The 26,772-nt window shown below is 39.2% G+C and overlaps 2 protein-coding genes across 4 annotated transcripts in view; both read right to left on the bottom strand.

Annotated features, from left to right (window-relative positions):
* LOC128080472 (cytochrome b5 reductase 4) overlaps positions 1–20,989 on the bottom strand; it is a 28,803-nt gene extending 7,814 nt beyond the window's left edge. For 2 of the 3 annotated variants that reach the window (XR_008206700.1, XM_052682752.1), the window contains exons 1-12: positions 20,870–20,989; positions 20,293–20,446; positions 17,622–17,722; positions 15,484–15,568; positions 11,945–11,986; positions 7,515–7,569; positions 5,865–5,922; positions 5,671–5,764; positions 5,025–5,057; positions 4,255–4,377; positions 576–716; positions 294–446 (exon numbers count right to left, since the gene is read on the bottom strand). Coding sequence is in view for 2 of the 3 variants with exons in the window: in XM_052682752.1 (XP_052538712.1) it covers positions 294–446; positions 576–716; positions 4,255–4,377; positions 5,025–5,057; positions 5,671–5,764; positions 5,865–5,922; positions 7,515–7,569; positions 11,945–11,986; positions 15,484–15,568; positions 17,622–17,722; positions 20,293–20,446; positions 20,870–20,944 (1,114 nt within the window). In the remaining variant the exon portion in view is untranslated. The remainder of the gene's footprint in view (positions 1–293; positions 447–575; positions 717–4,254; positions 4,378–5,024; positions 5,058–5,670; positions 5,765–5,864; positions 5,923–7,514; positions 7,570–11,944; positions 11,987–15,483; positions 15,569–17,621; positions 17,723–20,292; positions 20,447–20,869) is intronic. The other variant, XM_052682758.1, reaches the window with a different exon arrangement.
* Positions 20,990–21,394: 405 nt separating this feature from the next.
* RIPPLY2 (ripply transcriptional repressor 2) lies at positions 21,395–23,637 on the bottom strand. The gene is made up of 3 exons (XM_052682886.1): positions 23,228–23,637; positions 23,088–23,152; positions 21,395–21,682 (listed from the first exon to the last, which is right to left on the bottom strand). Exons 1-3 carry the CDS (start codon positions 23,411–23,413, stop codon positions 21,517–21,519), a joined length of 417 nt encoding a protein of 138 aa, XP_052538846.1. The 5' UTR covers positions 23,414–23,637; the 3' UTR covers positions 21,395–21,516.
* Between the last annotated feature and the right edge of the window lie 3,135 nt (positions 23,638–26,772).

Raw genomic sequence — 26,772 nt, 5'->3', positions numbered from 1 at the left:
TAAAAGAACAGGTGTTCAATCAAAATGATTTGTGAAGTTACTATTAAAAATCTACCTTATATCTGAAACATAAAAGGAAGTATATCTTGAGTCAAACAGATTTGCTTGTCTTTATTAAAAAAATACAGTCATTTTTATTTAAGATATATACAGTCAAATACAAAACAAGCAACTAATATATTTATATACACAATCAAGTACAAGTAACTAACTGCTTGATACAGCTGACACGTGCAAAGACAAGGCCAACCTCTGCAAAACTAAACACAAAACATCCTAAGCCACATACTTACCTATCTGTAGGTGGTCAAGTGCCTGCGTAAACAATCCACAGGAATAAATTTTGATCATTAAATATATATGCGCACCATCCTGGCAAAATGGTTCTTTGAAATCCAGTGGCAAAAAAGGCAATAAAGGTGTATATGGTTTTACTACTTCTGTCCCTAAAGAAAAGACAAAAGATAGCTGATAGAATAGGAGAATTGCATACAGTAAATTATCTGCAAACAGCAGAGGCTCAAAATAGAGACATGTGTTAAGATATTGATGGTCATGTTCTCAGTTTTTCTTACCTGCAATGATTTGTTTGAGGTAAACGTGTTGTCCAATGGGAACCTGGAGATGAGTGCTCTTAGGCAGCATAAAGCAGAAGAGCTTGGTGTCATGGGTAACTTCTGTCTTAGAAACCAACTTGCATTTCCTGTAGAACAGTCCTAAAAGCATCAATTGCCTGTTACTTACATATCTTTTAATGAGAAAGAAAAAAAACAATAAAACCAACAAAAACCAATAAGAATACTTTACATAAATACTACAAATAGATGCTTTTGTACCATTAAAATTATTTTTCTAATTTGGAGCTCATTTTTTAGCCTTACTTTAGGCTCTTACCAGACTGAATCTGTGTTATTAGATAGCAATGACTGTGAAGAAGTAGAAGATCAACACAATTTTCCTTTCAGAAAGCAGAACCATCTCTGTACCACATTGTACCTGTACTAAAGTCACCACAGAACTTCAGCATGAATAAACATCTGTAGATTAAAATAGCTTGGGTAATGGAAATGAAAAGTAAGGAGGCAGAGCACCACGCTGCCTAAACCCACCCAGCACTCTGGGTATTTATTCAGCTGACCATCCTGCATTGTTGCTGTTTCACTGCTATTGACACAGCAAATATTTCTGATAGGGCTGTCCACAGGGAATAATACTTACAGCTTTTGCAGAAAGATGGCATATATTGGCTAAAATATATGGTCTGGCACCCTTTCATCAACTACTATCCTAGCACCTATACTTACAGCACTGATACTACTACACTATACCAGAACACCTTGTGTATGCTCACAGGAATTTCTATCCCATTGTTTAAAACATCAAACAAGTTACAGCAGGAGGAGCTTACATTGATGACAGCTTAAAATGAAAATGTCCACGTTCATGCGGAGTTTTTTCATCTTAGATAGACAAGCACAATGGCCTATCAACATGCAACTGCAAAGAGCTTTGCACATTTTTTGGGGGGGGACAAATATCAACATTTAAATGTTTACACCTGACATATAATAAAACTAACAAGTGAAAAACAAACAGAACTCAAGGCAATGCATCCATGATAGCTGCACAGATAGCGCAGAATAAAAATGCCAGATGTAAAGCTATAAAATAGCTTTAACTAGACAGCTCGGCTCTCAAGGCTCTCCTTTAGCACTGGTACTGTGTAAGGGAACTGCTGAGTCCTGGCCTGAACCTCTGATTGATAACCTGAAGCAAGCAATGAGTCAGCCACAGGAGCACAGGTGAAGGCAATTCACCTGTGCTGCTGGAAGGGGTGGAGCCTGGCTGCACCTCTCCTAGACCTATTTAAGAGCTGGCTACCAGTGGGGAAGGATCTCTTCTGAAGATCCACTCTACTGCAATTTTGTAAGTGAGCCCAGGATATGGGTAAGCTTTCTATCCTCTTTTTGTTATTATAGTCTGCTTTGCCTAACTCTCTTGTTTATTTTGTAATTATAACATATTAATATTCATTGATTATCCATACTGCTGTTGCCTACCTGCCTGCCTAGAAGAGGTGCTGGTCCATAGAGCTAGGTGCAGATACACAAGTTACAATACACCTTGTATCAGTTGTTCTACCTACTCTTCTCAGCCATGGTAAAACTTCAGTAACTTTGCTCCTCAACAAAACAGGGGTAAAGTTACTCCATCTGCAGCCAAAATGCTTTTTTCCCCATCTTATTACAACTGATACATCATGTAAGCACAGCTACTTGCACAACCAGTATGTCCTTCCTCCACTCTTTTAAAAGTTCTCACGGATCTTTCTCAGTTGTCTCACAGCTACACACTGGAGTAGCATGAGCAGCCATTTATCTACAGGAAACCACTCTGGCCAGCAACATACGCGTCCACGCACCTTTCTGAAGGGATTACTCTCCTACTTGACAGTATGTTCTGCCTGTGTTAAAAGTGCTTCCAGCACTGTCACAGGTAAACAAACTGCAACTATCCAATCTTAATATTATTACTATTCAATAATGCAAAATACATTATACTAAACTGTAAGTAGTATTAAGGAGAGCTGCTGTGTTTGCAACACACTTTGTATTATTGGTTTCTGCAGTTTATTGAAGGAAATATAATATTTTCTTTAAAGACTTGCTTAACTTCTTATATAAAAATGCATCAGTTCACTTTATGAGGTCAGTATTACTTTACCAGGCTGGAAGTTATGATCATTTTACTTCCAGAATATATTTGTTGCACTTCATAAAAAGTTGTTTGCACACCAAACCAATTTCGCATCCAGCAGACAGGAAAAACAACTGAGTTGTTAATTACTATTTCTGTGCTCTTAGTACAAGAGATGGGGCTTTCTCACAGTTAACAGCATTTGCTCTATGGGAGCAAACTTGAAACCTAGGCAATTTAGAGGCAGGAGACACAATTCTAAGCAAAACTGAGTGAGGCTAATTAAGTCTACACTATGCAAACAGAAGCCTCCAGTGTGTAGATATTATTTCCACACTGAAAGCAGAGAGCTGGAATAAAGGAAAGACAGCTGAACATTCCTCTTTTGTAACCCTTGGAGTATTTCAATTTTATTTCTTAATTAATAAATTGCTGAATAAAAAATTCTGGACCATGGTTTAAAAAGCCACAGATATCAATACACTTACTATATTTCTTCACATTAGTAATTGAGGAACTGAAGAAACTCAGCTCAGCAAGCTCTGACTCAACAGGTTCTGAAACTTGCGTAAGCAAAACTACATTCTAAAATAACCTAGATGTAGCTAAGAAATGTGCTTTTATACACATAATCTTCCTTTTTGGAGCACAATAATCTCTCAATTTTCATGGTCTAATTACCATAACTACGAGCCAGCAAGAGTGAACAATGTTTAATCAGTTCTTAACTTTGCTCTCACATACAAGGCAGTCTACATTTAGTCAGCTTTTGAACGTAAATAGGCAGAGGGTCAAGAGTGCTTCAGAGAACCGGGACAGTAGCAATAACATCAGAAACATCTTTATAATATATTACATTATTGTATGGAAATTTCTAGTTTAGCTGGAAAAAAAACAACACCAATCACAGTGATCAAGGTAAAGCACTTGAGTGCTGCCACAAGTTCATATCATTCCCTCACCACAAAATGAATTCATATGTAACCTCTATCACCTCCTGCAGATGCAGCAGCTTATTTAGAGGTGGCTTTGAGTGCCTCGTTTAGGCATAGCTCAAGTTACAAAGGCACAGAGTGCTGGAACAATGTTACAGCATTGAATAGGGATACATCTATAGTAATAGCAGGACATGGAGGTTTTTGTTTCTTCACTAGTTACTCCTACATCCCTTGCCACAAGGTATAGGTCTACTGAAGTTTTCATACAGATAGAAGGGATATCAAGCACACAGGCACCCATGAGATGCAACAACTCTCAAGCAGTTTTCAACTTTCCCTATTACGTTCTCCCACCCTTTCTGCAAGACTCAAAGGCCTCCAATTCTACAAATTGGAAGACAAAAAAAGAAAATGAAACCAGGAGGAAAGAAACAACAAAAAAACTTTTACTGTGAATCTGTTCAAGGAGAGTATCTGAGCAGTTTTCAACAACTCCAGAAAACATTCTTAAAAAAAAAAAAAAAAAAAATGAAGTATGGTCACAGAAAAGAAAAATCCGGGTGAAAACACGTTGAACATGCCCTAAAAGACTTAGAACTGCTAATGAGGCCGTATTTACCTCTTTCCATGCGCCTGAGAAGCGTATTGTGACTCTCCAAAGGCAATCCCAGCACTTTCCATTGAATATGATCCTTTTTCTTCAAAATAATCTCTACCTTCCCAACTTTTTCAGCAATATTTACTAAAAGAGAAAATTGTTTCCTGTTACTTTTAGTTACACTTCGCCCAACAATATAATTTTACTCCCCTATTAAACTCAAGAAGGATTAGTCATTTTTCAAGAAGCACAGGATTAATGCATAATATTATAATATTTTCTGTTATCCCTAATGCTTTACGGGGTCTTTAGAATACGTATAATTAATGTATAATATTTAATACATCTAATAAATATGTTGTGAAAAGATTCACAGTCCATCCGGTCAGAAATAACATGAAGTTCGAGTCCTTATTTACTGGAAATAGTTAATTACTACCACATACTTCCCTTTTTGCCAAATGGCCATTTGAATGAATAAGTAAGTTTATGAAAATCCTATTCAAAACATAGAATGGTTTATATATACACACAACACAGCTCCCTTCTAATTATTATAGTGATACTCCAAAGGATCAGAGCACCATCAACATTATTATTATTTTTTTTTTTTACAAGCTCAAGTGTCAAAACGAAAAAAAAGAATTTAATTGTATGGTTTGATTTGGTTGACTGTGTCAGAACCTGATGGTATGAAAAGCTGTGAAGTACCTGATGGATCAGAAAATTAAATGAAAGTTCTATATTTCTTCTAACATGGGAATGTAGAAAAGTCACAAGAGACAACTTACCAGCAAAGTCATCTTGAACTTCATGATCCAAGTCTGAAATAAAGAGAAACAAATTAGTTTAAGCAAAAACTGAATTACATTCTATATATGTAATACATGTCTTTATATATTTGTACAGCTTAGAGCAAGAAATACTGTGTAAAGTAACATGCCTACAACCCTATGCGTCTTTACTTGGTCCTGAAATTTCACTCTTGCTTCATATCAGTCTCAGTGTTTTCTGCAAGCTAATGCATAACATGTTAAGAAAGGCATCATTTTCTTTTTTTGTTTGTTTTTAAATAGTGACTCATGATATAATTATCAACTTGTATTCATCTAAATCCTTCCATCTGCCCTTTTTCAATAAGGGCTTTTTAGTAAGTGATCTATAACACACACCTGAAATAGAGAAACTTGCATAACTTTTACATCAGTCTCTTATTACACTTTATTCCATGTTGGTTAGAACATCAAATAAGAAACAGAATTAAAAAAAATATATACATACTGACCAGATGAAGATAGGAGTTGATAATGTAATCATTTTCAATAAAGAGGAATAAAATTTAAGTGGTATATGCAAAACATATATGGCCTGATGTGAAGGTTTTAATATCGGAAAACAAAAATTAAGTATTTTCAACTGTAAAATCACAGTACCTACCAACTTCTACAAGATATGAATGATCATCCAGGATGATCTCTCCCCTTAGTCTTTTGTGTTGACAGTCCACTATCACCAACTCTGCATTCATACCCTTTCACAGACAAGGAAAAAGAGCATTTTAAGGAAGCTCTCCAAGAATTCAAGCTGGATCACCAGATCCTGTAATTATCTCTTTCATAAAATACATTTACCTTCTGCTTAGTATATATGACAACAGTGATCAAATCATCTGTTTGAAACCAGTCATAACTGTAAAACAGAAGTACAGGAAGAAAAAAAGAAATGTATATATATACACTTTTGTTCAGCATGCCAAAATATATTTAATGAGCAGTTTTCAAGCAGAACTTCTTTCACAAAGATACCAGCCAAACACATTATTTACTATGTTTTCAAGAGGTAAGCCCAGCAATTATAAATTTTGAAAAGAAGATCAAAATAAAAGCAGTCTAATTATTCATCCTAATAGTGCATAGCAGTTAAAGTTATATGCAGTGGTTTTAGTTACAAAGCATATGCATCCTCTTTGCAGTATATGAACCTTCCAAGAAAGATGGTTGAAGTCCTTGGCTCCAAGCAAAGTTATTACATTGTCAGAGCAGTTTCCAAGAGTTACAGGTTCTACCTTTATACCACAAAACCACAGTTTCCTTCATTTGCCCAGATTTAGGCTTTACATTCTCACGATTCCCAAGCTACCCAAATCTTGTAATAACTACAGGGTAGAGTAAGCATTTGAAGGGCATACTGTATATTTCTTATCGCTTTCCATTACCATATACTTGCCAGGGTTTTCAAGACCTCTTTGGCACAGCAGCCTACCTATCCAAGGCAGAAAAGCTATATATCTGACTACATCTCACGCTTGGCTCTCAAATGTACATCCGTAGTTCTGACATAACTCCAGCATCATGAAGGCTGCAATCCCAGTAAGTAAAAGTCAACTCTACCCGCACAACTCTACACACTCCTTGTGTATACATTACTACTGTCTTCGCTCTTCCCCAGGTCCTAACCACTTCTTCTCCAAGAGTTCAAACACTAAACAGAAAGAAGGGATGCCCCCTCCAAGACATTCCTGTTAGCGAGCACCTTCCCATTTGACATCTGGACATGCCAGACACACATGAGGAGAAAAGAAGCAAGGACTGAGGAACAACTCCAGAAGATAAGCCATGTTCCAGTTGCAAAATGAGGATCATGAACATGGTTGCACATAACTAGCTCAAAGTTTCTGAAGTTGCATTATGCAAAAATCAGAAAATAAACCTCAGAGATTCGAGGAATCATGAGAAGAAAGATACCTCAGTTACTTCAGATACTTCATTGTGTTTTTAAAGTTTGCTTTGTTTTACGTTTTCAAACTGCAGAAACCTGAATAGCTCTATCACATCTTAAAACATTCCAGTCTGAAATGAGGTACCTCTCCAACGCATGCCAATTATTACTGACAAATAACTCAAGTAAAAAAAAAAAAATAAAAAAATCAGCCCACTTGGAATCACTTCCCAGGACTTTCCTCAAGAAGCAAAAGGCTGAGGAGCCAGTGAAAATAAACCATACAGTTGTATGCAATGCACGGCAGTAAAAGTGTTAGAAGCCAACAGACCAAGCCAAGAAATATGCTTCATCTTTTGCCTGTAAGGTCAATAAGACCTTTGGCAAGCTATTTAAATCTGAAACCTCAGATTAAACCTCAGCTTTCCTACTTGTGTTGGTAATGAGATACTCATTCAGCTGAAACATCAAGATCTAAATATGGAAAAAATCGTCTCTATTTACAAAGTACTGCACAGAGTTATTAAATAGAATGTTCAACAAAATGAAAACCAAAAGTTTACCTTGGAGTTGTATCTCTAGCAGAAGCACCCAGTACTTCCCTCTCAGAGAGCATACCTACGAAGGGCAGAGAGTTGTTAAAACACGTGCTGTGATGCTCATTTAATAAAAATCATAGTAAGACTTTTTTCAATGTTATATGCTAAATATCCTTTCTCAATATGGTGGTTTTCTTTCCACAGGAAAGTATTCATGTCCTTTATTTTGCTTTTATTCAGCATTCAGTCCAGGAGAGCAGGCTCCTAGAACATGAAGCTCTGTTGCAGAAATTAAGAGTTCTACATTCCACAGAACCCCTGCATGCAAGTTTCCTGGTATGTGTAAGCTGCTCTGTTTCATCAGGTATTAACTTGTCCTTTCATACTTTGTGACAGTGAAGCAGGGATAAAACATCTTAATCAATTCAATGGAACTATTTGTTCAGCTTTGTTTTCAGCTGATATCTCTCTACTTTGTGCTTTGCTAGGAATTTGGAAAATATAAAACAGAGATAACATTAAAGCAATTGCAATCCTTTCTCCATTTCAATAGAAGGAAGCTGTGTAGAAACACAATGGAAGAAGCTGCACTGACTGAGATATAATTTGCAACACTGCATGAATAGAGCAATTTCACTAGACAATGGTTAGGCAGAGGTCGAAGCTGGTAAATGCTGGACAAGTGAAAAGGATTCCAAGCCCATTCAAAGACAAGCCTTGCAAACTAGAAAAGGATACGCATATAATGATTTAGGTAGGTGAGAATTCACAAGCTAATTATCTTCAACGTGCCAATTCAGTTTGGGAGTTTGAATACAAGTTTAAATGTGCGAATTACATGACTTCACTATGTAAAAAGTAAATAAAACAAAAAGCACTGTTATGGTCTAAACCAATCTGCCAAGACTACATATCATTCATATGAGGAATGGGGCTTACTGGTGTTAAGTCATAACAAAGACATATAATGTATGCTTGGGCTGCCCTCTGTGGATAAGAGAAATTTGTGACCATACACACTATTTGCTTTTCTGAGGCAACAGAAATATACAGCTGCCAGAATAAGAACATTCTAGCAAACTAAGTTATTTGTTAATTGCTCTGAAGTACTGTAAAATATTATTTGAAAATAAGAAGTCACACTGCAATAAAAAAAGAAAATTATTCAGGTGATGAATGAATCAATTAAGGTTAGTGTTCTGCTGTGCATGACAGTCATGCAGTCATGAAGAAGAACTGGTAGTGAATCCAAAGGCTGACGGCAGCTATGAAATGAAGGAGTTTCAGTTACTGAGAGAAACAAGCAAGGTAGTGAGCAGAACTACAACTTCAGCTTGTTCAGGGAACTGTTTGGCAAAATCTCATGGGAGATCAGATAGCAAGACTGCTGATTGATAGCCTCTTGGGTAACCCTCATAGCCACACCATAGAGATGAGTTTGACAAGTTCAAATCTGAATAGGAAATTAGCAGGACTACCAGGTGCAAAAGGTGTGATCAACACTGCAAAGTACAACGGCTAATTAATTACAGCTGGCATTCCTGCTGCAGACAGTAACAAATGAAGGGAAGCAGCTGAAACATTAAGTCCCTTCAAATGGTATCCATAACTTTTGTCAGGCTAAAGAAATAGGCTGACAAAAACTGCATGAAACTCAAAAGTAAATGCATGATTTCATAGCAGAACGGGCCGAGGAGCCTGTCTGGATAAAAAGCAGTTTTGCAGAAAACTTCCTTGGGACACAGTAAGAAAACCTGGGCAAGCTAGGGCACGTACTACGTTACAACACTGTGATGACAGAAGCTAAACGCAATCTGAGCAAAAACACAGCTTATCAGCTTGAGGAAAGCAGTTCTTCCCCTCTATTTAGGATTTTTAAGTCTACATCTGCAGTACTGGCTCCGTTTTGGTTCTCCAGTGCAGGGCAAACATTGACATGAGCAAGTCCAGTGAAGGGCTACCAAGTCGGTCAGCAGCTGGAGCAAAGAATGCTTGAAAGGAGGCTGAGGGAACTGGCCCAGCTCCATCTGCAGAAGAAAGGACTGTGGAAAGGACTAAGCTCCAGATGTTTGTTCTGACCTGAACTATTTTAAGATTCTGTGAAAACTCTCTGTATCTGTTATTTTCTTTGTTCTCTGAAGGCCCAGAATAAGCTTAATCCATATTTATAAACTTTAAGTATTACTAAGAAAAATAGAAATGCATACATTACTTACTAAAGAATCTCAGCTGGTTGAACCACAAGATTTAGTTTTCTGTACTTGAAGTCCTAACTCAAGCTCTCCTCCCATCATTCTTTCCCATGCCATCTGATGAGCTTATACTCAAAACCAACTTGTTCTCAGATGGTGGAATTGCCCAAGTCATTTATTTTACTTCTAATACTACAGAAATATGCATCTTAATAGTTTGAGTACATATGAAATTTGGTTTAGCTTGAATGTACAAGGTTGGAAAGCTCATTATTAAAGTATGTCTTTGATGCTTACTTGCTTTTAAACGAATGTGAAGTTTTCAAGTATGCTTTGGAAATAACAGTGTGTTGAAATTTTGTTTGAAACTCAAATATGAAGAGATATCCAAGAACATATCTGCCTTTAAGACTTAAAAGAGCAACATATCCTGGAAACTTCAGCTTTCATTGTCTCTTACACTACAGGTTGTTGATTGTCACAAAAAATCAAGGATGCATTCAAGTTAATAGATATGAGCACACTACACAATACAATTATTATTTATACTTTTTGGATCAATAATGCAACAAAGTGTCTTCACCATACCAACAACTTCCTAGAAAAGAAAAGAAAATAAATCAGAGCCCACACAGGTTTCTCTTTCTAACTTTCAGACAGTGCTGCTTATTTCTAGACTAATTTTGTCTCAAACTTACAAGAGCTACAAAGCGAAACAACAGAATAAGAAAGAAGTCTTACAAGGTAAAAGTATGTCCACAACAGTTAAAAGTCAGTGCAACAATTTTTTCCTGAAGCCATATCAAACAGGTAAACTGAATACGAAAAACAGGCATCAGCACTTTGGCAGCTTCACTGGAAAGCACAATCAGAATTATTTCCTGTCTCCTGAGGAGTCGCATATTCTAGACAAGAAAAGTTATTTCATGATCCTTCTTAACCAAGAAGAGATGAACACCAAAATAGATGGCACATTTAACTTACTTCTTGAACCAAAATGCTTGTGGTGTATTTAGTGACTAATAACTGCTGCCTAGTGATACAATTTTAATATAAAGTTGAGTTTGTGTTCCAGTTCTTCCCGCCTTTCAAGGCGGGATGAAAATGTTCCAATATGTTTGTTGATGAAGTCAGGCAGTAGACTCTGTCACAAAGTTTGGAAAAAACATTGTAAAAGGATATTTAGGAGAACAGGAACAAAAAAAGAAAAGAAAAAAGAAAAAATCAGTTTTTCTTAATTTTATATGATATATGTTGAACTCAAAGGTATTTTTGTGTACTTCAGCGCTACTGCATACTGCGAAGTAAACTGCCTTTTGGAAATCAAGTCTGAGATACAATGTTCATAGAACACAAAACAGCAAGAAGGACTGTAAGAACAGAAGAAAGTAAGATATCAGTTTGTATCCTTTCATGCTTAAAAGTCAGCCTCCAGATCCAACTGCCTTATTTCCCTTCACAGGTGTTCATTTTACTTCCTTTACCAGGAAACCCCCAGCTCACCTCAATTGATTGGACTTTATAAATCACGTTCTGTTAGGAAGCCTCTTAGTATTCTAAGATGACTAATCACTACTATTCACACTAATTTTTTTTCCTAAAAAGACCAAAATCAAATACATAGTTCTTGTACACTTTCAATCAAAGCTATACCTGATACTCAAGGAGGGCTCAGCAAAGGCTACTGCTTTCCTATCTCTGCAAGGACTAATGTCAACCTCCTGTATCACAGAACAGAATATTTGCTCCTCTTAGGGCACATCAATTAACAACCTAGTTATTCACACGGTTACACCTCAAGAAATTCAGTCATGCCATGCTCAAGTAATATATTTCTATTTCAACTCGTTTTCCAGTGATCAACTTCATTCTATGCATTATCCAACTTTCTGTCACATCTCTGCAATCCAATTTCCTTGGCCACCTAGTTTTTCTGACACAGAGAAGAATCACAAAGCCTGGCACTTCTGTAGAGGCAGATTTCAATAGCACATTTTTATTTCTGATCTACCTTCTCTAGCAGAAAGCCTGTCCATCTCATACTTCCTTCTTCCACACTACTGTGCTGCCATCTTTGAATGCTTTAAATCACTGAATTGGCAACGCCTGATTAGGATTTTGCTTTTTGGAGTTCCCCAAGATCACCACTGTCTCAAAATCAGATTCAAACGTAAAGACAGAAGCTGGATAAGTACTGTGCATTAAAAAATATTCAGGTAAGTTTAAGATTCACTTCCCACGTTCCTCCAGAAAAATACTTACCATTAAGCTGTTTTTTCTCTTCAGGCGGGATAGAAGAAATGTCTACAAGCATTAAGAAAAACAAGCATGACAGTGAGAGCTTGCAGTACAGTGCTTGCATACATCATATTAAAAAAAAGGAGCCAAAGTAAAGCTCTCCAAACAAACCACATCAATAACAGATTGACCAGGATGCTTTGGGTAACAAGAAGTCACAATTAAATGTAGTAGCATAGATATTATTCCAAAAGATTACGTGTAATAATAATTAAAAAAAACCCAACAACCTATAATACAAAATGTGAGAAGTTGCACAGCTGAAGAGTAGGAAATGAGAACTTATCTGACTCTTACAAACAGCACAGATTTCCTTGTGCAACAGTAAGCTTCATAGCCAAGAAGCTAAGTCTGTCAGACTTGGAAAGGCATTGTTTGAAGACAACATACAGTAAACACCAAATCTGACCTGCCACTACCAAAATCACCTGGCAGAAACACAGGAAAAAGAAAACCTTCCTTTAAGTTCCTTCTCTCAAGTAGTTTTATTTGACAAGTTACCATCTGAACTTTTCATTCAATCTCCAGTATGCTGTAGCTAACTCCAAATAACAATAAAACGAAACAAAAAAAGCAGAAAAAGAAAACCCTAAGTAGATGAATGCATAATGTCAATTCATATATGTAGTGCTTGACTCAAGGACAACGTCATTGCATCTCTTGGTCTTATACCTTTCTTCTAGTTCCCTGGAAGTACTCAAATCCCTTCCACCTTGATACACATATCACAAAATATACAAAGACCCCTTCTGCATTCAACTTTGTTAAGAGATAGGTCAGGAGAAAGCAAGAGAATCTAACTTATTCTTCCTGCTCCCTTTCATGAAAACAAAAAGATGAACGTTTCTCCCCTTACTATGGGTTTCTGAACCCCTCCCTCTGTTCTCTCCATCACAGCAGTCAGGAATAGAGGAAGAATGCCAGTATGATAGCAGTAAAAGCAAGGCTTCTGGAACAATCCACCAAGCACAAGGTACTGCAAAAGGACTTCAAAGCTGAACAAGAATTGCCCTCATTAGAGACTTTCACGCTGAGGTGAAAACACTTCAGGATGAACAGCACAGTTCCTCCCAAACTTTTGTTTTAAAATGTGTTCCTCTGCTATACACTGCTTCAAGCCATCTGCCAGGATAGGCAAATCAGTCACAAAGTCACATTTGTCATTAAAAAATAATTGTCTCAGTTCAAAAATACATTCTCTTCTCACTTCACTTTAACACACAGCACTGAATTGGCACTGCAGATTCAAGGACACTTGTTTAAAAGTATTCCCAAGACACAACCCTTCCTCTCTTTTCCCTGGATCATACTATACCTCTTTCAGCATATCAGTGACAGAGCACAAATAAGTGCACACATTCCAACTCCCAACTTATGTCTGCACATAACTTCAGTGGTAATAGACACTGATGTATCTAAGAGAAACATCAACCATATCAACAGGTACAGCCAACAAAGTACACATCAGCACAGATGTTACAGCTGAGTACCTTAAAGGCAAATCAATAATGGCAAAAATGTTTAATGCTGTAGAGGTTTGTTGAGAAAACTGCAGGAAAAAGGAGATTCTGAAATAATCTTTTACACGCCTGAGTACTGTTGTAGCTACTGCACTGTAACACTAAAGAAGGGATACTTCAGAATCTCTTGTTAGTCACAACCCTACCCATCAAACAGCATTCCCAGAAGACAAGTTAGCAAAACTATCACCAGCAACTTCAAAGGACTCTTAGGAAACATGCAAGGACAAGCTTCGCTCCAGAACACAGGAAACAAAACTAAAAATCACAAACCTACCAAACCTACGCTGCATACTACTGAGTATCAAACAGCACATACCAATACTTGCCCCGCTGTCAAAAGCTCACCTCTGCCATGAAAAGAAAGCAATTAATAGTGTAATTCAAAGTCCCTTCTCTATACCATTCATACTAAATCTGTATTTTATTCTTTTTTTTTCTTCTTTTTTTTTTTTCAGATCCAAACTTTGTCAAAGGCAGTCTTCTGGAAGGAGAAAAGACAAGAAGTGTTGCTGCCTGACTACTGACTAATCACGAGCTTGATAATTCACTATTCAAAAGCAAAGGATATATAACCCAATATGAACCACAGAAAAGTCTTGAGAATTTTGATACAAAGAATTTCGGTAAACATGGTCTAATCAACTTTATTCTTTAATTAATAATTTTCAAGCCTGAGATGGCCAAAAGAGACACCAGGCAGCCAAACCACTTTCACACAGTGTGTTACCTTCATCCTGCAAGTTTTATCAGCACAAAACAGATAAGAACAGTCTTACTACAGAAGAAGGCAGAGAGAAAATAAACACCAGAAAATGGACCATCGTAGCAGTCAGGATCAAAGATATGTTTATTCTTTTACTGATTCATTGCCATGAGAATTCCTCCAGTTACAGAAAAGTTAGACTAACAAAATTGGTAAAAGTCAGGTTTACTTTTTTATGTTTGTGATTCAGATGACAAAGTGGCAGTAACATATCCACAACTCAACTCCACGAAGCTGTTACGCTGTCAAGGTATCTCCTTGCATTGCAGCTCTCAGCTTAAAAACTCTACAAAGAAATTAGCTGCTTAGCAACAGAGAGATGTAAAATCCTATCTCACTCTGAGTACAGAACAAAATCAACTTAGATCATGAAGTGACCTAAGTGCTAAGCAAATAGCCATGTTCCCTTGTCAGAAGTTGAAGAGCAGCAAGAGATGCCTGAAGTTGTGACCTACAGGATACCACAGAAGGTGAGAAAAATAGTTGCAAATATGAGTTCTGTCATGATTTCACAGCAGTTTTGCTAAGGGTCACTATTCAGTAATAGTATCTGGTTGTAAGATACTGGTGTTTTTCACTGTGGCCTGCAAACCAAAACAAATACTGAAGATAAAGTCTTTAGAAACCACTGCCAGCATTTTAAGACAATATGCTACTTTCTCTCGCTGTCCTGGCTCTGTGAGCCTGCTGAATCAGCAACATTTTCTCCAACTAAATTGAAACTTTAGCAGACCCAGTAAGGAGTTTTCTAAAAACAATAACTGCGTCCACAAACTGTGTTCACAGATCTCATTTCAAATGCAACTTTCAAGACCTATGTTTGGGGCTGAAATCATCGAAGTAAAAAAAAAAATGACTTTTTTTAAGATGCTCTAAATCACATCAGAGGGCTGTTCAGGAGAGTTTGCCTGCTGGGGCCTGAAAAAAGAGCAATCTTTGGGAAAAAAAAAATGTGTACCTATTTCTACAAACATATAACCCTTTTCTGATGAATTACAGCAAAAGAAAAACATAGCAGCACGTTATTTATAAATGTCTTCACTTGTAAAATAGTTTCTCCTTGAGGTATATACTACCAAAAGACTACGTATACACAACAGCCTTCACCTCTGTATCAAAACACAGACACTCCTTGTAAATACGATGATTTCTTGCAACTTCCAGACAACTTTGGAATAAAGCATTATCAGAAATTATTTCATTCTAAAAGCCCTCACCTTTTGGAGCAGCAATAGGCTTGAAAGCCATTCTCCCAACAAGACATTCCTTCAGCATCGATTCATAATTGACCCAACGATGAACCTATATTAACAAAATTGGTTTGCACAACTTTTATAACTTTTACTGTGTTGTAAGATACAAACACCATTTCTGCACAACAGCTAATATAATTCATTTCTTAGTGTTTTGTTAACACAGACACCAATTGATCACATTTTCCAGTACGTATTTTTACTTCTTTCACAGACAACAAGTGTTTAAACACACACACACACACACACACACACACACACACACACACAAAGACCCTGATTATGTGACAGTAGCTTAATTTATCCATTTTATGTTTTGCAGTACCTGAATATCACAATGTTTAACGACAGAAAAAGTTTCAGAATAGTGTTTTTATTGCATTTACAACATAATAGAATTTGTCCTTATCACAAAGGAAATTAATCTTGTTTAGATATGAATATGGGGAAAGGGACTGATGAGGGAAACAAAACAGAGCAGAATAGACACATCGACATCTCCTATGAAGTTGGAGCATTTGTTTGGTTATGTCTGACAATCACTGAATTATTGGGAAATAATCTACTTTAAAAAGCCAAACAAAGTGATGAAAGAGCAGTCGTTTACAGACCAGAACTGAAGAACTTCCATAGGAAACAGATGGCAGAAAAGCCAACTCTGATGGGGCATTCAGAGTAACACCTCAGGAAGAGAAAAGGTAAAGGAGTGCAGCGTGACAAATTTGAATGGTACAAAGAGATTTAAAAATAAAAACTTTCAACTGGACGAGCTAAGCAAACAAGATAAGCTAAGCAAACAAGATAAGGAAGTCCCATCCATAAGTTTTAGCTGCATTTTACACAGGTAAAGAAAAAAATTTGAGTGAGAGTTATGTTTTTTAGAAATTTAAGAAACACCAGCAACCTACCAAACTCTTAAATACATCAGTATCTAACAGATATAGAATGCATAGGCAACAGAAATGCCTCCAGCACTGGAAAGACATCAACCAGAAACTAAAACCTGGAGGTGGTTTTCCACTCCTGTCACAAAACAAACAAAAACGTACCAAGTATGTTACAAAGTTCAGATACACTTTGTTGGCCTTCTGGAAATATCTTTGCTGCCGGGATTGCCATTTCTGAGTACATCACACCACACTTGACAGTGATTTAGCTACAGACTTTCAGGCCACAACTTGACACAGCACAAATTTTCAGGAGTGAAAATGCAAATTTCTTTAAACCCAAGCAGATTTGTGACTAATATACCCAAATCCTGTGCTAGACACTTCATTTGACAGGAGATTAACCAAAACCAACAAAACAAAGTGCATCACATCTCTCATTTATTTACATTCATTCTTAAATACGTTTTGCAAGTCAAGACGTAACATACTATAATGTAAGAACTGTAAAGAAATGACAGAATTCTTTCAGAAACAGAGGAAGTTCCCTTTCTGCTCTTCCCCAGTTTCCCAGGAAAATCCTGTGAGCCAAGGAGATGGGAAAAATGTCTGCTGCCAAAAAGACCAACTCAGTGAATCACCTCCTACAAAATCAGGTCTTACTGGAAGATTGCAGACCTTCTTTTCAGCCTTAAAGAAATGGCCAACAAAGAAGAGACCAGTTGTCATCTTCTGATTTGTTCACAATGAGTTAACAGCAGTCCCAGAACGTTTTCTTCAGTACTTTGTTCCCTGATAATGCAGTAACTAAGTTAATAGACGGAAAAACACTACAAGTATTTGTAAAAATAATGAATGCTCTCTGGGAAGAAAATGGTTTTCAACCAACAGCAATTAGTCAACATACTAATTTATTTAGGAGGTAGGAATCTGAAGTTTAATAGCTTTTTCTGCTAAGAACCAATCAATTTGTTAAAATGGTCAAATTGAAGCAAAACCTCGACATAAAACAACACTTTCATTATTGACTTTTGATGCAATATTTAAATGATGTTTCTCTTTCAGCACATTAGTGCAATTCTGAACAGTAAGCTATTGCCTACGCTTAGACCTCAAAAGGTTCAAATCATTTCCACTGGGATGACCTAAAATAATCAGGAAATACGCATACATTTTTTTTTTCAAAATACCTTTTAGTGAGGAAGTTGTTCTCACCTGGTCAAAAAGATCTGTACCATCAGTTCCAGCTGCTTTCATTAGTTCATCCTCACCACCGGGATGATATTCCATGTACGGTGTGACATTGTATACAAGTCCTGCAGAAAATGGAATGTGAGATCATGTAACATTTTTTACAACCACTGCAACTATTCAGTCATCTCCAGAAACAGTGGAAAGATTAGTATCTATTACACAGTGTAATAGCAAGCAATATGATTTTCCAGAATCAGAAACAGAAGTAACACAACTGTATGGAACCTGATATGAAACACATCACACAGAGTTGTTCAGTAGGATAAGTTTTGTGGCACTGCAGGACTAACATCTGGAAAATCCCTGCAGGTTTAAGAATAACAAAATAAACACCTGAAGATGAACGTGTCACAGTCTAGCTAATGTGTATGAGAGCCAGAGGCCAGTTAAATAGAGACACAGAATTGAACTAGTTAGTGCAGGGAATTGTTTTTGTTATCTCTTTGAATTAAGTCACTGCTGAAGTGCTGTTGAAGTTGCTTCTCTGTCATTCATCACCTATGGAGTAAAATGACTATGGGAAGAAACTGTCTTCTAAAAACAAAAGCTACCACCATCATCAACAAAACATTCCCTCTGTAGATTCAGCAGTACAAAAAACCTGAATGCACTCTAAGCTCATTAGAGGCTGAAAATACTGATGATAAATTTGTCTTAATAAAAGGATTCAGCATTCATTTTACACAAGAACTACTCTGTACTTTTAGTAAGATTTCTTAAAAAATGCTTTATAGGCCTGGAATCATGAAGACCAATTACTGAAATGCAGAGTAATCAGAGTTTGAAGAATGCAGCAATAAACAGATTTAACCACAGACATTTCTTCTTATGGGACTACTGCAGGTCTACATAGCAAAATATTTCAAAAAATTAAACATTATCTGAACAAGAAATTACTAAAGCAAAACCATGCACTGCGTGCTTTTAAAAAGTTTACATTACTCCAGAAATGAAGGCATTCAGCATTAGGTGAGGGGAGACGTATTCCTGGGACAATCTTAATTGGTGAGAACAATTCTCCAGGACTGGAAAGGTTTTTTTGCACACTCTACTGACTTGATGTTCTGAGGGATGTAACCACTACGCCACCTTGTGCACAGGATTGGTTACTGCACATAAGAAAATGCACGAGGGAAAATCAAACAGTTCAGAACTCCTGAATGTCAACAAAACATTCAGATTTCCACCTTATACGTGTTCTTTAACCCGCTGCCATCTCATTTCATATATCTGTGCCCTACGTGACAACTCTGTTTGGTGATCATCCTACTGACTTTTGAAAAGTTAGCTCCTGATTCCCTTCTCCTTCACATTGCTCTCAATTTTTGCTTTTTACTAGAGAGCCATAGTCCAACTACACTAACACAAATGCCTCAAAAAGGCTGCCTGGGGGAAGTAAGAGATTAGAAAGCATTTATAAGCTTTATAAGTGATTCTACCTGCAGCAGTAGATGTGTTGTTGTTTTTTGTTTTGTTTTTTTTTTTTAAAGGTATATAACCAAATCTACACTGCAAAATACATTTTCTTCAGCTCTCCTCTCATTATAATTCTGCTCATATCTGCAAGAGCAGTACGCAGAGCAGTAACAATCCTACTACTTTGCTCAAAAAGCTCACTCTCATTCCCCTTTTTGACCCAACAAAAACAGTCATCCTTGTGAAGAACTTCTTAATTTTGCCGGAATTTATGGATGACATTACATTAAATTCCTTAAGTTACCATTAAACAAAGCACTTTTCCTATACAGATCATGTAAGTAAGCCACTCTGACCTTCTTAACAGCACTTCCACAAAACAGATTATCTCACAACAAATTCAAAACAATATTAATGTATTTTAATCTCTAAACAATTAAACAGCAGAGTGAGTACTCTTCTTCTTTCTGTAAGACTAGAAACTTCATCTTCAGCACTGAGAATACTCATCTAGACAAGGCTATTACTCCAAACTACTTTTAGCACATTGCCATCTAACAATATACAATAATTTTAACTTGAGTTAAAATTTCATAAAAGTAACAATAAACAAACACCATGAGTCAGTTACCTAAGATATTTACAGTATATCTTCAGATATACTGTAGATATAGGCAAAGATTTATCTGCATGGCAATTATCATTCACCTTTCTAAATTGTATGAAGTGGTACGTGGGCTTACATACATGCATTTTCCAGAAACCATTCTACAGAATCTAAATAACATCTTTACATATTTTTATGATTCTAGATGCTTTAAAGCAATCAGTGAAAGTCTTCAGCTGCTAAGGATGATACACACTCTAAAGACTTCAAGTACATGTCAGCATTTTTAATGTCTTATTCTTGCTAAGATGTTGTCAGAAGAGTCAACCATATTCTTAAATTTTACTATTTTCACATAAGTGTCAGGTACACCAACCTTAAAGACTGCCTGAAAAAAGTCTGAAAGCAAAGAATAGCATTGTTACATAAAACTGCCAACTTGGACAAAGTTGTGTCCTACTACATCAACATTACACCTGGTCTCAACATAAGACGACACAATACACTGTTCTGGGGTGAGGATTTCTGGGGGAGGTAGTTTGTTGTTATGTTTCAAGTGCGGAACACAGACTAGGCAACAAATGCAAAAGCAACAAGGCAGTAACCAACCTCTTATACATATCCAGCAATCTTCCTTCTTGTTGTGCTTAGCAAGCTCATCTTCGCTCACTTCGATCAGCCTCCCTTTTAAACCAGTCAGGTCCTTTCCACTTTTAGTTAATCGAATCCAATCCATAAGACTCCTTCCCGGTTTTAAAGGAACCTGAAAAATAACAAGATGTATAAACATTATTCAACTCTAAAGGGAGAAAGAACCGTTCAAAATGCTTTTCTAAGCTCCCAAGGAAGACTGGGGCAAAACAAGAAATAACCCATACTCTCCGTGATCTTTTGGGAGCCCTACCCAGCAGTAAAGCTGTTTAAGGAGGCTTCCTATTTTGCAAGCCAGCCAAAGGATTCATTTATCTTAAAAGACTGAAGAAAATCGAGATGATACGGAAAGGCCGCACAAGAAGTGCCATGAGCCCCGCTAAGAGAAGAGCGGTAATAAGGTAACTACGCAGCCTCGGCCCGGCCCCGAACCCGGCCGGCCGCGGATCGCCGCCAGCCCCGCAGTGCGCACCGTGACGGCCCCAGGGCCGGCTGAGAGAAAGCCCCGACCCCGAGGGGGCTGCGCGGGCCCTACCTTGGTGCGGCCGCCCGCGGCCGCCCGCTGTTGGGAGCCGGGCGCGGGGAAGGCCTGCGGCGGCACGTTCAGCATCCTGCCGGCCCGGCCTGCACCCGGCGGGCGGGCGGAGCGCTCCGGCACAGCGCGCAGGCGCGGCCCGATGGGCGGGCGCGGCCCGTCACAGGGGCGGGTGCCTCCCACGGAGTGCCGGCCTTCCCCACTTGATTCCATGCGGGCTTCCCGCGGGATGCAGGGCTGTTCTCGCACATCCCGCTTCCCTTTCGCAGCGTCGCACAGGGCTGAGTTGTGGCGGGTCCCCTTCAGAGCAGCGGAGCTGTGCTCTGACACGGGGCTCTGCTCACAGCGCACTCCTGCGGCCCCGTGCTGCCTTGCCATGTAAGCCCAAGAAGGGGGGCTGCACCTACAACTGGTGTTTACAGTCTGCAAAATAAAGGACCTCAGACTAAATAAATAAAAACACTACTCATCAATACTTTCCCTGTCCAGAAGCGAGACGGAACTAGAACAAAGGCTCAGATAAAATTACAAAACATTCCAATTTTATTAAGAATAACTTATATACATATAAACTATCTTTAAAAATACTGTAATACATTTTTTATATTAAGTTTAATAGAAGTAGTCTCGATTGGTCTTTCTTGCCATCAGCAATGTGATTCTGTTCTTGCATGTTGCTCCAGTTCACCTTCATCCTCCTCACTGTCTGAGTCTTCATAAAAAGAAATCGTAGCTTGAACAGGAAAGTTTTTCAGAAGTGCCTCAGCTTCCTGATACAAGTAATCATAGCACCTTGATTTGGGCCAAAACAGTCTGAAACAAGCATAGAGTAAGTTTCCTTATTGTTATTATACATACTACTTGAAGGCTGACAGTTAAGGAACAGTGATATTCTGCTTAGACAAACTTCCTACAGCATTCCTCTCATCACATGGCCAGTGACTGAACTAAACTCCACATATAAGTAGAAACATATTCTCCAGATTCTTATTTCCACCAGAAGAGAGAAAAAATAGTGCTTCACATGCTGTGTCGTTGCTGCAATACTGCTCTAAACTCCAGGATCCATGCCTGAAGCTTATCAATCTGGTACCCCATTATCAGTATTCTTTTGGACCTACCCCAAATAACACTGCTCTAAGTGAAAAAGTTCTTTGAGGATACAGTGGGTGTGAAATAGCATTCTCAAAGTACCTGGTGTAAATCAGTGGTTTTATTAGAGATGGGTACATTTTGGGTGATGTTGCTATGGTCTGAGACAAGTGTCAAGGTGAAAGGAACAATGACAGCCTCAGGGAATCACGCTTTGATGCTCCACCAAAGTTTCATCTTTGTAAACAGAATCTTCACTAACTTCTTACAGAAGTGTTGTATGTAGGAATCAGGATGAAAATTGCTGACAATATGGTGTAGCAAGAGCTATCAGCTAGTATACATTATATATATTGCAACAACATCACAACTGTTTCTGCTCCTTTTCAACTAACATCCTCTTGCTTACCATTTGGAAGAAGCTGCAGGAAACAATAGAAATCCCAGGAGCTAAGAGACTAGCACAATGCAAATTAAGTGCTTACTACAGACTGCTCATAACAGAATTGCACTAAGGAACAGAATTAGAATGAGGGTTTTTTACCAAGTACAAAAATGCTTTCTAGGCAGTGGTTTAATAGAACACTGCCTCCTTTACAGCACAAAGCATACTTGCTCTGCAATATCTCATTCCCAGTGCTCCCTGCAGCATTCACTCATGCACAGGCACAGCATCAGGGCACCGAGCCAGTGCAATGGCTTACGTTGTTTGACCTGCGTTTGTCAGAGCAGAGCCTAGGTTAGGGAGAAAGCTGCATCTTACCTAGAACACCTTGTGCAGTAAGATTCAGCACCTTGGAAGTAGCTGAATACAGATTTTCCTGCAGATTCAGTAGGAGCTGTTTCATTTCTCTCTCAGACCTGACAACGCAGATAGCATCGCTGCCTTCACCATTAATTCTAGCAGTGGTTGAGTGAGCTGGCAGCACTCAGACCCTTCTCCTGCTTCTTGCTCCCATAGCTGTACTGCACTTGCAGGAAGACACCGCAAGGACCGTCCTCTGCTCCCTGCTTTAACCCTGGGCACGGCAGCGAGCCCCGAGCTGCTTCAGCCAATCCTGCCGCCACCACAATTAGTAAATAAAAAGTCAATGGGTGAGCTGCCCAAGTCCCCTTTCCCACTTACCTCACGGGGTGCGCGTATTGAGCCGGCTTTCCAGAGGCCTCGGCCAGCCCGCGGGGACTGCGCGCCTGGGGACGAGAAAGCAGAGGTCACCCCGCGGACGGCGGACGGCGCACAGCCCGCAGCCCTACCGCCCCACTCACCGCGGCGGGGCCGGGCGCCCACGGCCTCCAGAAGGGCACTGAGCGGCGGGGCGAGGAAGAGGAGGAGGGAGAAGCGAAGGGTGCGGAATCGTGCGGAACGCAGGGGCAGCCCCGCGGGGGCAGCGGCACTGAAAGCGGGCAGCCGCAGCGCAGAGCTCCAACCTCCATAGTACACCGCAACCACATCTCATTGCACCCCGGGCCCGGCGGCTTTTATACCTCGCAGTGCCGGCGGCGGCGGAGCCCACCTCCCCCGGCTCATTTGCCAGCGCCGTCAACAAAAAGGCTCCGCGGGAATGCGCGCTGTGTCGACACGGAGCGCGGATGCGTGTATGGCCCAAATGGCCTTAGGGGGGAGATGCGGCAGCTCGGTGCGAAGCGCGCTGCGGCGGACACGTGGCTGGAAGTGGGGTGGTGGCACCGGGCGGGGCGGGGGGCACCGGGCAGGGCCGGCAGCGACCCCGCGGGAGCGGACTTCTGCTGTCGAGACGAGTCCGCAGGTCCCCGGGCGACGCCTGCGTACGGAGCTCGGGCACGGAGAGGGGAATAAAGGGTCGAGGTGGTGGAGACGGTGACACTGGCAGGAGTCTTTATTTCCCTGATACATCCCTGACGGAGTCTCGCTGATACACTCCTGTAACGTTTTCCGCCTCTTGGGATATGGTTTCACTAGCACAGCGGCTTTTTGACAGGGTATTCTTACCGAGAAAAAGTGCCTTCTTTTACTCTTTTTCATACAGTGCTGGTGCTTTATCCAACTGCCAGCATCAGCTGCTCTGTGCGCATGGTTTTATGCCAAACTCATACTGCATGCCTCAGCACAGAGGGAGCTCCTTTCTATTTTTATTTTCTCTTTTTTTCCTTTCTTTACAAAACTGCAATCATTGATGCATGTGAGCAGCAGTAGGGGTCGTATATAAGAGTAAGCAGTAACAGCCCTGAGGAGGTGGGCAGAGTGGGTGGATTAATCTTCACTAGATTTGGAAGGAGAACTCCAGACCCAGTTCATTTACTGGCCCATGGAAGATCTATGGTAATGATTTCGACTTTAGATGTAATTAAGGGAAAATGCAATTCACAGTGAAAAGTTCAACTTAGTAGGATATTAGGATTAAACCAAATGTTAAAAAGAGTAAAAATTATGGGATTATTTTGCTGCACTTTGTGACTATCCATGTGGGCCCTCAACACAAGAAGAACGTGGAGCTGTTGGAACCAGTCCAGAGGGGAGCCATGAAGATGATCAAAGGGCTGGAGCACCTCCCCTATGAGGACAGGCTGAGAGAGCTCAGGCTCTTCAGCTTGGATATGAGAAGGCACTGAGGAGACCTTATAATGGCCTTCCAGTCCTTGTGAAGGGGGACTACAGGAAAGCTGGGAAGGGGCATTTTATAAGGGCAGATGGTGACAAGATGAGGAGGAATGGTTTTAAACTGGAAGAGGGTAGATTTAGACTAGATATTAGGAAGAAATTCTTTACTGTGAGAGTGGTGAGACACTGGAACAGATTGCCCAGCGAGGTTGTAGATGCCCTCTCCTTGGAAGCATTTAAGGCCAGACTGGATGGGGCTGTGAACAACCTGGTCTGGGGGGAGGTTAGCAGGGGGTTGGAACTAGATGATCTTAAAGGTCCCTTCCAACCCAAACCATTCTATGATCTCATTTTCACTATGGCCTAGAATTGGAATGATTAAAACCAAAGTGAGCAAAAGGCTCAGATTGCTGGTAAATATTCAATTTACCATTTGCAGAAATTGAGATGACAACAAAGCAGCTAGCACAGTAAGGAGAGTTTGATCACAACCGACACTGTATCTATTTTTCTTCAGTTTCCAAACAGCTTCTGTGAAACCTTGTCAAACGTGGTAAAGTGTAGAACAGATGTTTAAAAGCTGTCTGATGGCAGATTCTTCTCTTGCCTAAATTATGTGAGGGTCATTTATGTAGTTGGTATTTCTCTCTTGGGAAATAAAACACATGCTGTACAAGAGGAGAAAAATAGAGGCTGAGTCCATTGTTAAAGAAGAAGTGCAGAAGCATCATTGTATTAGTACCAACAAAGGACTAGCAATTTCACATCAGCATTATTTGTTTGATAAAGCATAAAAGTGACTATCAATGTGTACAGAAAGATAAACTACGAGAAAATAACTTTGGCCAATGGCCGTTAATTGTTGCAGAATTCTCTTAAATATCTGTCCCAAATGAGAAAATGTCCCATGAAGAAAGTGTGATTTACCCATTAAAAACAAACTGACACAGAGGTGTTGAGAGGATAAGGAGAAAATAATGGCTAACAGCTGTTTCTCCCTGCATATTTTCACTCTACGTGACTCCTTGGCCTTACAGGTTAGTAATGCAGTCCTGTTTATTGACAGAAATTCAAACGTTTGAATTTGCTAAGAATAACTTGCTATCACTGACACCACAAAAAAAGAGAACATAATGTTTTGCCAAATTCCAACTGACCTTGAAATATGGGCCTTGACATATTTATATTATGTAGCATCAGAAAGCATAGTTGTGAATTCAACATTCAGTCTGCTACAGGAAGTTCCCCCATGCATTCTTGCTTCTCCCAATTAAAGCAGTGTTCTCATTCCTGTCTTACTTCTTACTTTATTGTATTTAAACTTTTAAAAGAAGTATGAGTGCTGAAGGGATTGCACATGCATAACTAAATTGACTGTAGTAAAGCAAACCTGGGAGTTGAGAAAAGATACATTGTGCTGTAAATATTATAGTGGAATCAAACAGGAAGAAATGATGTTGTATGATTTTATTTACTCTCTTACACAGTAATAAAAATAGCCAGGCACCTAATAAATTCTCATGTTCTTGAAAATACCTCTCAAGATCCTGGATATTTTTTAATTAGTGCTTTTGAAGCAGGAAAACTCATAGGGTTCAACTGTGTTTAGCCGCAGTTTAATTATTATAGGTATCATGGCATAATTACAGCTGATTACAATTTCAAATGTGGTATAAAGAAGTCTTGCATGGTAATTCTGAATTTACAGGAGAAGAATTAAATATACAATTTAGCTTTCTCAGAGTATGTATGTTGTGGTCGGTATACCAAGGACTGTGTATCCAGAGCAAAAGTAATTATCTTGGTTTGCTTTAAATTGATTAAAAGCGCTTTTGTGGTTCTCTGCAGTACGACATCTTGAGATGTGATGTGCTGTTAATGGGATAGACAGAAGAGCAAACACAGAGGCCTGTGCAGGTTTGAGTGTGCTACTACAAACAAAGAAGGTGTTCACAAATGGCTTAGAGCTACATTTGACAAGACAGTGCTAATCACACTTGGAATGGGAATATCTGGACAGAGAACACTCAGCTGGCTTTGTGTCAACCTTTCTGAAGGCAGAGAGAGCTCTCATTTATTAGTAAATTGTGGACATGCATTGCTTGAGTTCATACGTAGAGAAAATCTGCTTAGAAATTTGTTGAGTGAGAAAGGAGAAATCAAACCCCCGCTTACTGAGGCTGGGTCGAGGAAGCTGTGATGAGCAGACAACACTTGATCCTGAGTGTTTGAT

This window comes from Tympanuchus pallidicinctus, unplaced genomic scaffold (genome assembly GCF_026119805.1).
Source record: "Tympanuchus pallidicinctus isolate F22 unplaced genomic scaffold, pur_lepc_1.0 scaffold1, whole genome shotgun sequence".
NCBI classification, from domain to species: domain Eukaryota; kingdom Metazoa; phylum Chordata; class Aves; order Galliformes; family Phasianidae; genus Tympanuchus; species Tympanuchus pallidicinctus.
Note: the sequence above shows the minus strand (reverse complement) of the source record. Positions and strands in the feature narration are given on the sequence as shown.

What these genes read in the sequence shown, in the direction of transcription:
- RIPPLY2 (XM_052682886.1), bottom strand. Translation starts at nt 23,413, where the DNA reads ATGTGGTTGCGGTGTACTATGGAGGTTGGAGCTCTGCGCTGCGGCTGC. An exon ending in GGGCGCCCGGCCCCGCCGCG is followed by an intron (nt 23,153 to 23,227) that starts GTGAGTGGGGCG and finishes TCTCGTCCCCAG; the next exon opens with GCGCGCAGTCCCCGCGGGCT. An exon ending in CAATACGCGCACCCCGTGAG is followed by an intron (nt 21,683 to 23,087) that starts GTAAGTGGGAAA and finishes TGCTTGTTTCAG; the next exon opens with ACTGTTTTGGCCCAAATCAA.